The sequence below is a fragment of the Chrysochloris asiatica genome, unplaced genomic scaffold, assembly GCF_000296735.1.
Source record: "Chrysochloris asiatica unplaced genomic scaffold, ChrAsi1.0 scaffold00095, whole genome shotgun sequence".
Taxonomy (NCBI): domain Eukaryota; kingdom Metazoa; phylum Chordata; class Mammalia; order Afrosoricida; family Chrysochloridae; genus Chrysochloris; species Chrysochloris asiatica.
Window position 1 is genome coordinate 12703816 of NW_006408613.1, and position 13018 is coordinate 12716833.

At 34.8% G+C, this 13018-nt stretch overlaps 1 protein-coding gene across 1 annotated transcript in view; it reads left to right on the top strand.

Moving 5' to 3' along the window:
• Positions 1 to 13018, top strand: part of LOC102829467 (microcephalin-like) — a gene marked incomplete at its 3' end in the record, with an annotated part of 359617 nt that overhangs the window by 76433 nt on the left and 270166 nt on the right. The window contains exons 5-7 of the mRNA XM_006866726.1: positions 2505 to 2645; positions 5017 to 5106; positions 7586 to 8770. Coding sequence (XP_006866788.1) covers positions 2505 to 2645; positions 5017 to 5106; positions 7586 to 8770 — 1416 coding nt within the window. The remainder of the gene's footprint in view (positions 1 to 2504; positions 2646 to 5016; positions 5107 to 7585; positions 8771 to 13018) is intronic.

The window sequence follows — 13018 nt, forward strand, 5'->3', positions numbered from 1 at the left end:
TCTCACTATGTTGTAAATTGAGTATTCTGACATCCATTGATGGAAATAAGTAGTTGTTAAAAATTACATAATGATATAGTATACTACAAAAAAGCACTGATTCCTCTAGGTTTTTCTTCATTTTAGTCTATACTATTACTTTGAAAATTCCTTATATAGTTTGAAATTATTGAAATAGACATATTGTTTTATTTTAAATGTGATGCAACTGTATTAGAATTGAATAGAACAAACAGCTGGAGCTATTCTGCCAGATGATTTTCTAAAGACATCACCATTATAATTTATTTTCATGTTCAGTCATCCTATTGCCTAATTAATCAAATCTCTTATCCTTTTGGCCCTTCCTAACAAATCCACATTAACTATCTGATTTGCCTAGTTACTCAAGCCAGCAACATACAATTATCCTGACATCTCTTTCTGCCCTGACACTAATTATCTATCAGGAGTGTTACACCCTGATGTACTTGCTTGAATCTGTCCATTTTTCTCTTTTCTCGATTCTCGTAGTTCAAGCATGCGTCATCTCTTGCTTGTACCATTATAGTAGCTGATTCACATCCAATCTTGTGTTCTTACAATACATTGTTTATATTTTATTCAGAATGATGTAAATCTGAAGTCAAATGGACACTTACTTCTTGCCTCAGGTTTAATATTTTTCTTTGCCTTCCTAATGACAAAGTATTAAAATACAATCCTGTATTTACATGTTTTTGTAACATGTTGTTAGGTGCCATCAAGTTGGTACCAACTCATAGTGAACTGTGCACAACAGAAGGAAATACTCTCCAGTCCTCACAGTTGTGTGTTAACATTGCTACTGTGTGTTAACATTGCCAGTTTACCTCCAGGGACTGATATCTCCTGACAATATGCATGTTGTTGTTAAGAGCTGTTGAGTCAGTTCCAACCCATAGTGACCCTATATAGGATTTCCAAGGAGCAGCTGGTGAGCTTGAACTGCCGAACTTGTGGTTCAAAAGGCTTCGCAGTCTGGTGCATTAACCCACAGTGCCACACCAGGACTTCAGTAATATGCATAGTAGATCCTATGTGATCCGGCTCCATTCTCTAGCTTCAAATCAATATTTACACTGTTCTCTTAATTATTCTGTATACTTTGGCTACTCTGGCTTTCTTTCATATTATCAGTGATAGATATTTGAAAAAAATTTGGCAAACTCAATGCTAGATTCAAAAATTTCTTTTTAGACTAAATATATATCTTAATTGAAATTACCTTTTAAAAACTACAAATATAAAGTATTGATGATTCAGCTATTATACTATCAGGATTACAGTAGGAATTTTCATGTTTAAAAATTTCATGGAGTCCCTGTGTGATGCAAATGGGCAGTGCTTACAGATGCCAGCCAAACGTTGGAGGTTTGAGCCTACCAACAAGCACCTCAGAATAAAAGACCTGACTGTCCTGGTTTTGAGAAAGCATCCATTAAAAACTTGATGAAGTGTAGTTCTGCTTTTACATACCATGAGTTGGAAAGAGAACATGTTATATACTATGTGGACTTTTAAAATTTTTATTGGGGTATGGGTCAGAATCATCTTTGAGCATATGTACAGTTTGGATTTATGAAAAATACTCAAATTTGCTGTCACCCGTAACTAGGCCTATTAATTTTATGAAGCAAGGATTACTCTGACACCACTTCACGCAGTCCAGTTTCTTTATGGGTCTGTTTGTGTATATAAAGAGTGGGGATGGTGGTTGTTGTTAGTCGTTTCAGAACCCGTAGGGTAAATACCACTGCTAAGGAACCATATTTAGGCACTATGTTGCATTCCAGCTTTACCTTATTAGTTTCATCATCCTTCTTTCCTTAAATTACTTATTTTTTCAAGTTTTCATCTTTTGTTGTTATGAAGTACTTAGAGTAAATTCCGATCCATAACAATGCTGTATAGGGTTTCCAAGGAGCATCTGGTGAGCTTGAACTGTTGACCTTGCGGTTAAAATGGCTTTGTAGTCTGGCGCATTAACCCACAGTGCCACACCAGGACTCTTTTGGGGTGTGATTAAATGAGATAATATGTCGATTATGCTAATAATTTAGCATTTGGTGGTTATGTGCCAAGGAGTTGGTTCCGACTCATAGCAACCCTGCGTAGGGTTTCCGAGGCTGTAAATCTTTACAGGAGTAGAAAGCCTCATCTTTCTCCCACAGAACATGCCGGTAGTTTCGAACTGCTGACTATGAGATTAGCAGCCCATTACCTAACCACTACGCTACCAGAGCACAATGCCTAGAGCATGGTAAATTGCTCAGTAAATATCACTATCAGTTGTAGTGGCAATGTTGATTGATTGTGGTCATGGTCAAATATTCATAATAGTAGACAATATTGTGTTGAAACATATGAAACTACTGGACATGAGGATGGGAGGGTTTTGATTTTGAAGAAACATATCCCTGAAAGAAATCGTGTTAGCATTTTTTTTATTTCTAGATTAAAATTTAAATTTTCTTTACTTTCAGATAATGATGTACCCGCTCTTTTATTTGAATCGAATCGTTCATTGATGTATAGCCCTATGACAATTGCAAGTCATCATCACAGTTCGATGGAGAAGAGATTGCAGGAGATGAAGGAAAAAAGAGAAAATCTTTCCCCTACGTGTAAGTGATTACAGTTTATAAGAGTGAATATTTTACCAAAAGAAATGAATAAATTATAATAGAAATTTAGAAAATAGTTTTCTTTACCTTGTTGTTGTTGTCAAATGCCATCTAGTCAATTCTGGCTCACAGCAACCCATAGGGTTTTGAGGAGCGACTGGTGAGTTTGAACCATCAACTTTATGGTTCAAACCAACCTTGGGGTCCTGAGGTAATTCTACAGCCCTGCACCAGGACTCTTGTCTTTATCTAGATATATTAATTTCTAATTTCAACAAATAGTGAGCTATTTCATGGCAGACTAAGTTATACCTTTTTTTTTTTTTTCAGTAAGTCTTACTTTAAAAAAATTTTTAAACTTTTATCTTCAAAATTTTAAATTAGTTAATATATGAGCACATGTGATAAAACATTCAGCAAGAGAGTTGATAGTAAATACTTACCTTGAATTTCACCTAACTCTGACCATTGATAATCTGTATTTTAAATTGATGCATATTTTCAGATTTTTTAAAGTTATAAATATACATATTTGGTATACCTTTAAACACATGCATTTTTGTTTTATATAATGTATATAAATGTATAATGTCTTTTTTTACCTAAATTGGGTCATGGCAAACATGTTTTCAATCTTCTTTTTTATGTAAGAGTCTTTTTGAGTTTTGGAAAAAACCTGGAAAGGTTTTTCAATTTAGTAGGTATGGACCTGACTTTTATTTTGTTTAATTTTAAGACACTGCAGAGTGGGCTGCAATTGATGCACAACAGCTTCTTGAACCATCTGTTGCTAAATTTCATTTATCCATTTTTCTCTCTATAGATACAATTCTTAATGGCACTGAACAACAACACCCCATTTTTAACTTTGTGCAGTGTACATGGCTTACCATATATATTTAAGTTCATATGAATTCATAAAGGTAGAATTTAGTTTTTGACAGATGATTGTGAAATTACCCTTCAAAAGCTTAGATCCATTTACTTCATCAGTAGTTTATACGACTACCTGTTTTCCTGCAATTGGAAAAAAAGTCTTCAAGACTTTTTTCAGTCTAAAGACTGGAAAAATGGATTTCTTTGTTTGAGTTTGCCTTTGATTACTAGCGAGATTGAACATCATTATGTATGTTATTGGCTGTGATTATTATCAACAGTAATGTGAAGTATATTATGGATTATGTGAGAATGGATAATTAGCAGTGTTCCAAGTAGGTCTCCAAATTGTTTCAACATGTCATTGTATGTTGTTGTTGTGAAGTGCTGTTGAGTTTTGACTCCTAGCGATCCTGCTTAGGGTTTGTGAGGAGTGGCTAATGGGTTTGAACTGCCAACTTTGTGGTTAGTAGTCCAGTGCTTAGCCCACACTGCTCTGCTAATATATGTATATGCGTATTTATATTTATATATATATATATTCATTTCCTTGAAATTTATTGATTCTATTATTTTGCATTATCAATTCAGTCACCTTACTACATCCAAAATAGTTTAAAATTCAGTAACTGACAATTTTATCTCTGTGCTTACCTTCCTTATCTTGACCTATTCTCACCTTCCTTATCTTGATTTATTGTCGTTTGCAAATATTTGTTTAAGTTTTCTTAGGAAAGTTTTTTTTTTGATACTTTTTAAAAATCTTTGGATCTGAGAACAAACATTTCTTTTGTTACCTATCTGTTGAGGAACAACCTTTAAAGTGCTATTTATAATCATATTAGTAAAATTGGTAATATTGGTAATATTTTTTATGATACTACTAATATTTATAAATCTTGGCACTAATAGCATTTTGAACCAGATACTTGTTGTTGTGAAGGATTGCTTTGTGCACTTCAGAATGTCTTGCAGCATTCTTGGCCTCTATCTGCTACATGTCCCATGCCCCCTCACTCTGTCACACTTTGACAGTTGTGAAAATTAAAACTGTCTCCAGACATTGCCAGTTGTACCTTAGGGAAAAAATTACCACTGATTCTAGTATAGAATCAACTTTTATGAGCATCTTTGATGAAAAATCATCATTGTCAAACAGTGAGACAAACTGAAAATACTGGTTTAAGTTTGTTGAGCTCCTTCCTGCCCAGAGACCAACAGTTTGACTTTTCAAGGTCCCTTCTAACTTTTAGGACTCTATGACTTAATGTTTTAGTGATAATAACAATATGGCTTATATAGATTAATATTTTCTGAATCTCATAATCTGTAATAGATTTGAGTAAAATTATTTTTGTGTTTGTTTTATATTAACTGTGGAATATGTAGTATAAGATAATTTGATGTGTATATGAATATTGTGTATCCTATTGATGATATGTACTGAAAAAAGATATAAAGTTGTATCTAATGAAATGTTTTAATTATGCTCTAGCTTCTCAAATGATCGAAAAGTCTCATGAAAGTCCAGTTAACCCTCTGTGTCTAGCAACTTTGGACACTTTTCATGATACTTCATCTTCAGGTAAAATTACTATTTCCTTTGCTGTGATATATGTAAGCTTTGACAGTACTATTGTTTTGGTATTTAAAACTTAATATAAGCATCTCAGATGAGCAAAATATTTAGTTAAAAGTTTTCACTCATGAATTCTCCCACCCCACTGAAATTGGGTATTGTAATAAAATTGGAGCATTAGAAACGACATACAGAAAATCTCCTTTTTGGTTTCATGATTTTTCTACTTGTCATTTACTTTCCTTACACAGAGCCAATTGTTTATTTTTTAAAAAAATTATTTTGATCTTATGTGAAGCAATCTGTATGCAGTTTAAATTGCATATCACTGAGAACAGTAAGAGAATGAAGGGAAAAAATGTTTTAAGCCATGTATAATGAGTATATGGAACATATTGAATTGGGTCAGTAGCTATATAAAGGTTATCAATTAGTTAATGAGATCAAGGACGTCTAATTAGAAGCAGAAAGAGTGATGATAAGATTAATAAAGGTAGAATTGAATATTATACATATGTATATATTTTTTAGTGTGGGACTTTTTTCTCTTTAATAATTTTTCATGGTTATAACTTTGCTGTGATTGTATCATTTTAAAAATAATTTACTTACCCAGCCCACCAAGGGGTCCAGATAAATAGTAGTGACCCCTGAAAGAATTGTTCATTAGCAAAATAAATATTTTGGAATATTTTATTATGAAAGACATAACTGTGGCAAACCACATTGCGGTTTCAAGATACTAGAAGTCTAAACTAAAGCTTACTTTCTATGCATGGTTTATTCTTTCACTCTCTTTGGAGTGTCTTGAAATTACTCACCCATCTATCTTAAAAAATTATAATCCCCTTTTTATTTTGACACTGGTTACATGTATTTATTGTAAGTTAGAAGTAAGTGATGGTGCTAGCTAACTGCATTTTTTTCTATATTCTAGGCCCTGCTTTATTTATCAGCATTTTCGTTTAATTCTCCCTTAACTATGAATTAGGTCCTCATTTTGTAGATGAAAAAATGGAGACAGAAGGATGTTCAAAGATGCTGTACAAGATCACACAGTTCAATTTGTGAATGACAAACCTAGTATTCAGACCTCTAACAGTCTAACTTCAGAGCTTATACTTGTAACATGTCACACTGCTTATCAGCTTTTATAAAAGTGTGATGTCATTGTTGATAAATGCCATCGAGTCAGTTCCAACCCATGGCAACCCTGTGTAGGGTTTCCAAGGAGCAGCTGGTGAGCCTGAACCGCCAACTTTGCTATTCAAACGACTTTGCAGTCCGGCTCATTAACCCACAGTGCCACACCAGTATTCAAAAAGTGTATTAACGTTATTCAATTACTAAAGTTAAAAGCATTATATATTAACAATTACTGATTTAAAGACACAAATTTTCTGATTTGAAAGAGGTGCAGAGCCACTCTTTTACAATAGATTTCCTTTTCCTTGGAGCATACAATTAGGGAAGGGTTTTGATAGTTATTTGCCAGTTTTCTTTTTTAAAACAGAGCTTCATCAGTGATTTGGTCAGAAAATGCTAAGTGAACAGTTAAGTTACCTATAATAGTGTGTAGTACTATGAAGTGAAGACATTTGTTAATTTAGCAAACAACTTGTATTGGGGGTACCAGCATGGGACTAGAAACTTGAGTTTCCAAAATGAACAGCAAGTGTTATTTGTCTGCTAGTAGTTTATAGTTTAGTGTTAGAGACTGAATTAATATAATCACAGTGCAATGTGATATCTACTTTTATAAATTTAGGCAAAGTACTGTATACCAAAGGAGGACATTTCTTACTTGGCCTGGTGAAGTCAGGAAAGGATTCATAGAGTCATTGACATCTAAGTTGGGTTTTAAAGGATGAGTGGTAATTGTCCAGATTAAGGTGATAAGGAAATTATAGGTTTGGAGGTAGAATTTTCGGAATTTTCAGGAAATTGGCAGCAACATCGCATGTCTTCCAAGAACTATATTATGTGGGAAGACAAAATATTAAGATCAAACTACCAAATGGTTAACTTTTGTATATAAATATAATATGGACACTTTAAAAACAAATTGGAGATTGAGTCAACTGTACTAATTGTTTCATGGAAGATTAGAACTTGATCCAGATCTAAAAACAGTAAATCCTGATTTTTAGAATTATTGGTTTCTTTGAGAATTTCATCAAGGATGTACTATCAATGGATGCTCTTTCTGGAAAAGAGTACACATGCAGATGAACCTCCCCAAAAAATTACACATAAAAAAATTTAGATGTCAATTAAACCCTACAACCTTTTGTTCCATCCCTCAGCCCACTTGAAGTCCAGGTTCCATAGGAAAATGTCCTTTTCTTAATTGTGTCCTTAGGTGGAAATGAGAAACAGAATGTGATCAATACTCTGTTTAAAAGTATTACTTTATTGGCCAAGTTAAAATAATTTTTAGAATTATTGAATCTGTTTTTGAAGTTTATTTTTAATTTTTTTCCAGATGAATCCTTTGCTGGTGATTTACACTCATCTTTTTACGATATTTGTGGAAAATCAGGATGTAGAAATCAGGAAATGAAATTGGGAGGACTCAGTAATGAAACTGCAAGTAATATTTGTATGTCTTCACCTGTATTGAGAACAAGTAGTATTCATTCATCACCATCTTGCAGCGACCTCAACAAATTAATACCTCAGGCACCCATGAATAATTTTTCAAATGAAAAAATAAACTGTCAGAGTGATAGTGTAGGTGAAATGGTCACCGCTGAAAAAAAGCAGTCTGAAAGAATATCAGAAGAGATACTTGATGAGAAATACAGTGTGTCTCCTATTTTATTTACAACAGAAGGCCACTCTTTGGTAGACTCAAGACCCAGAAGTTCCTTAGCAAAGAGAAAAAGAATGTCTCCGTACTTATATTCACCTGCAAAAGAAAAATTAAAGCAAAGAAGGTACAATTCTACCACACCAAAATTACAACTATGCAAGTCAGAAAACACTCCACAGGCCACTACCACATCTGTTCCAGAGAGTCCTAATTGTGGCGAGTCTTCATATGAGGATTATTTTTCACCTTCAAATCTTAAGGAAAGGAATTCAAAGAGTCTTCTTGCTGAATTTCAGTCATCCTCAAGCCCTGTTCAGTTCAACAGCAGAAAAAGTCTTTCTAAGAACGAGAGAGCAAGTGTATTAGAAATGTCTGACTTTTCCTCTATGGGTGAAAAATTCAGATCGGTTGACATTAACAATTCAACCACAAAAACTAGCTCCAATCTTCAGAAACCTCCAAACTATGGAGGAAATACTTCTTCGAGTTTCATGACTTCTAAGGGAACATCTACAACTGAAGAGACTCTGGGGTGTTGTAGACAAGGTGATCCTCAGAAAAGAGAAGAGCCATCTCAAGAAGGAAATAACTTTTCTCCTATTGGTGAACTGGTTCATCAAAAAGAATGCCTGCAGAAGGGACACCATGGTAACCTAACTCCTTTGAAAAGAAATGCTAATGAAATGAAAGAATTGACTAATATTAAAAGCATGCAGAAAGAAGGTACCACTTCTAAAATGTTGGAATCTTCTGAAAATGAAACACAACATGATTATAAGCTAAATGCTGTAGAGGACTGTAATGTAGAAATATCTACAGAAGAAACAAAACTCTTATCCAGAGGATATAGTGAAAGTATGTGAATTTCCTTTTCCAAGTACTTTTGTTGTAACAATATGCAATAGTATATATTCATTCATTTAGTACAACTTTTTCATAATTTAAAATTAGTTTTTCAAGTCTTTTCTTCCTTTTTTTTAAAATGGTATTTGTCCAATGATAAAGCTTTTAAATGTTTTAGGGATAGATGACTTACTCTACTCTCCACTATGGAATTTGTGACCTTATTGGTCAAATCTTGTTGTTATTGTTAAGTGTCGTACATTCGGTTCTGATTCATAGTGACCGTGTGTAGGGTTTCCAAGGAGCAGGTGGAGGCCCATAGCACAACAACAGGACTGTCTGATAGTGTAGTGGTTACGAATCGGGCTGCAAACCTTAAGGTTAGCAGTTTGAAACTGCCAGCTGCTCCGCAGGAGAAAGATGAGGTTTTCTGCTCCTGTAAAGACTTACAGCCTCGGAAACGCTGTCCAGGGTCGCTATGAGTCGGAACTGACTCCACGGCACATAACCACCACCACCACCAGTACTAATAATTGGGAAGAGCTCTGGTAGCGTAGTGGTTGTGAATTGGGCTGCGAACCACAGTCAGCAGTTCCAAACTACCAGCTGCTCCGTGAGGGAAGGATGAGGCTTTTTGCTCCAGTAAAGATTTACAGCCTCGAAAATCCTGGACAGGGTCGCTATGAGTCAGAACCCACTCCACGTCACATAACCACCACCACCACTAATAATTGGAATCCTAGTGAGGTGCTGACACTATGGGATAAAGCCCTGAACCACAAAGTCAGTTTGAGCCACAAGGTTGGTAGTGCAAACTCACCAGTCGCTCCTTGGAAACCCTGTGCAGAGTCACTGTGAGTTGGAACTCACTTGACACTTAACAACAACAACAACAAAATGTGAATAATTAAGTAGAGTGAATGCTTTGTCCTTGCTCCTTTTCAGTTCCTCACTATAGCATGATTGTTGTGTAAGAGATTTTTGTTGTTGCTGTTTTTAAATCTTGGTTCATAACAGTGAGGCTATTTATTTTAGAAAGGGAATTAAAGTAGCATAATTGAGCCTGTCAATAAAAGAAGTCATGAAAAAGTTAATTTGGGAATATGTTATAAGTATTTACTTTTGAAGAAGATTTGGGCAACATTGACTTTAAAGAAACATGGTGTAATTAACATTTTTGCCAAGAAGTTGGTTGTAACAGGCCTTGTTTAGCTTCTGCTCATTTTGCTTTAATCATATCATTTAAAATGGATTTGTTCTCATCTGTCATTTACGGGATCATAGCAGTGAAGCGTGTAATGAACTACTTAATTATGGTGAAAGTAGCTATATCTCAAGTTGTCTTAACCACTGTGTTCAAGATGGAGAATTTATGATAGTTGATATAATCACAGATGTATATGGTTCCTCAAAAACAGTCTCACAAGAAATAAATTAAAATAGTTTTGCCATTTTTTTACCTACTATTTATCGGTTGGAATTCTGGTGTAGCGCTGTGGGTTAATGCACTGGACGGCAAACTCAGTTTGAACTGCATAGTTGGCAGTTTGAGCTCACCAGCCACGTCTCGGGAACCCTATAAAGGGTCGCTATGGGTTGGAACCGACTCGACAGCACTTAACAACAATAACATTAATCGTTGGAGTCCTGATGTGACACTGTAGGATAAGTACTGGATTGCTAACCACAAGCTCAGTGGTTCAAACCCAATAGCTACTCCTTAGAAACCCTATACAGGGTCTCTGTAAGTCGGAACTGATTCGATGGCACTTAACAAGAGGAACAATTTGTAGCTTGAGTCCTGGATATGACGCTATACAATAAGCACTAGACTGCTAACAACAACAACATTTATAGCTTCGCTTTTCAAACATATATCAAAAGTAACAAGAAGCTATATTTTCTGTTAGGCTTAGTGTCTGTTTTTAGTCTAGTCCTTCATGGTCATTTAATTTGGAGTTCTGTTATAGTGCTATAGGATAAGCATTGGACTGCTAATCACAAGGTCAGTGGTTCAAACCCACCAGCTGCTCCCTGGAAACCCAGGGTCGCAAAGAGTTGGAAATGACTCAATGAGACTTCACAGTACCATTTTAAAATCATAACTGTAAAGTTCATATAAAACATGTATATTCTTGATATAAAAATAATTAATGTTGTAACTTAGAAATTAAGTAGAAAAGATACATTTTTCAAATAATATGGTGCACCTTGTAATCCCAGTGTTGCAAAGAAAAAGTATAATGTTCCTTGAACTAAGTGTGTACATACTCTCTGTTCTAGAACTTAATCTAGTATATACAGCCCCACAGGATATTAGGATAAATTGGTAGAGGAACTGAGGCAGGCACCTGAGAAGATTTTAGAGATTACTAAAATTAGTGGCGATTTTAAGTTTTTTGTTTTTTTTTTAATTTTAAGATTTTATTGGTTATGTTGTATTTGTCGTCATAAAGTGATGTGCAGATGTGATCCTGGTGTAACTAAATTTGACTCACAAAAGAAAACAGACATTTATATGCCTGAATATAATGACATCCTGTAGAATTACCTGCCTATTTCAGGTTGTGCTAAAGAGAAACAACATTATTGGAGTTCAGGATAAGAAAACATTTTAGATTCTGTCTTAACTAAATATAATCCATTTGTTTTAGTGGTAAAAATAAGAGTCATTGGTGTTGTAAATTGTCCACAGTCAGCTCAGTTGGATGGGTATATTAACTCTCTTTGAGATTCTACCATAGGTAAAACCACATAGCATTCAGGTTAATTTGGAAATGACATACATGCTGAAATTGTGGCAAAATAAAACTATTCTGTACATCAAGTTATGTCTCTCCAAATCTCTTCTGTTGAAATAAAAGTGGTTTCAGTTTTTGTACACCGTTCACTTTTATTTGTCGTGGTTGTTGATATCTAAGATAATAAATAGTATATTATAAAGTTTTAAAGAACAAACTACAAAAGAGATTCAATAGTAAACATTAATTGAACGTGAACTGAGGGAAACCTAAACTGATTGCCATAGAGCTGATTCTGACTCATAGTGATCCTATAGGACCGGATAGAATTACCCATAGGGTTAATAAGGTTAGAGTCTTTAGTCCTGGTGTGGCATTGTGGTTTAATGTGCTGGTTTGCAAGGTCGGTTTGAACCAAGGTTTGTTGGTTCAAGCTTACCAGCCACTCCTCGGAAACCCTATACAGGGCCACTATGAGTCAGAACCAACTCGATGGCACTTAACAACAACAGTCTTTAGGGAAGCAAACTGTTTGCTCCCAGGGAGCCTCTGGTGGGCCGAACCCCAGACCTTTTGGTTAGCAGCAGAGTACTTTAACCAGTGTGCCACCAGGGCTCCTGAACTGAAAGTTTTAGTTTTGCCTTTTAAAATAACAAACTTTGAAATCATTTTACCTAGCAACTTCCTTTTTCAAACTTTGATTATTCTTTAATTTCATAGATAGTATACAAATAACATTTTCACTATAACTAAATTTACTAAAGATAGTAAAATTATCCTTTCTCACCCTATTCACTTATCTTTTTATTTATTTAATAACTATTTAATCTACCCATATTATGTGCCTGGTATGCTCCTAGCTTCTGGGATGATACAGAGAATAAAATAAAGTGCAGTTGTTGTTGTTGTTGTTATGTGCCATCGAGTTGGTTCCGACCTCCTCAAAGAGGTTATATTTGCAGACAGAAATCAACTATAAATATATAACAATGTCAGTTAGTGAGGAAAGTGATATAAATAAAAGTAAGGGCAGTTACATAGATAAAGTTATTAGCGAAGGCTTCTGTGAGCTAACATTTGATCTCAGATGTGTGTGAAATGAATGAAATTTCACCATTTCAGTCTGAAGAAACTTGAATTACAAACATCATGATGTAGAAACAAGCTTGCAGGAACAGCAAGACTGCCACGGTAACACCACCTCATTGAGCTGAAGAAAGACTAGTAGGAAATGAAATCAGAGAGGGAACCTGGAACCAGATCAATGCCCTTTAGCCTTTGAAAAGAACTTTGGGCTGTTATTTTTAAGTGCGATAAGAAATCACTGGAGGAGTTTGAGTAGGAAATAATAAAATCTGGTTTATGTTTTAAATAAAACATTATGGATACTTTATGGAGAATGAACTAAGTTAGAGTGATTGCTAAAAGCAATCACTATAAGCAGTTTCCTTCTAGATATTTTTAGTGTATGTGTATGTTGTTGTTAAGTGCCGTCGAGTCGGTTCCGACCCATAGCAAC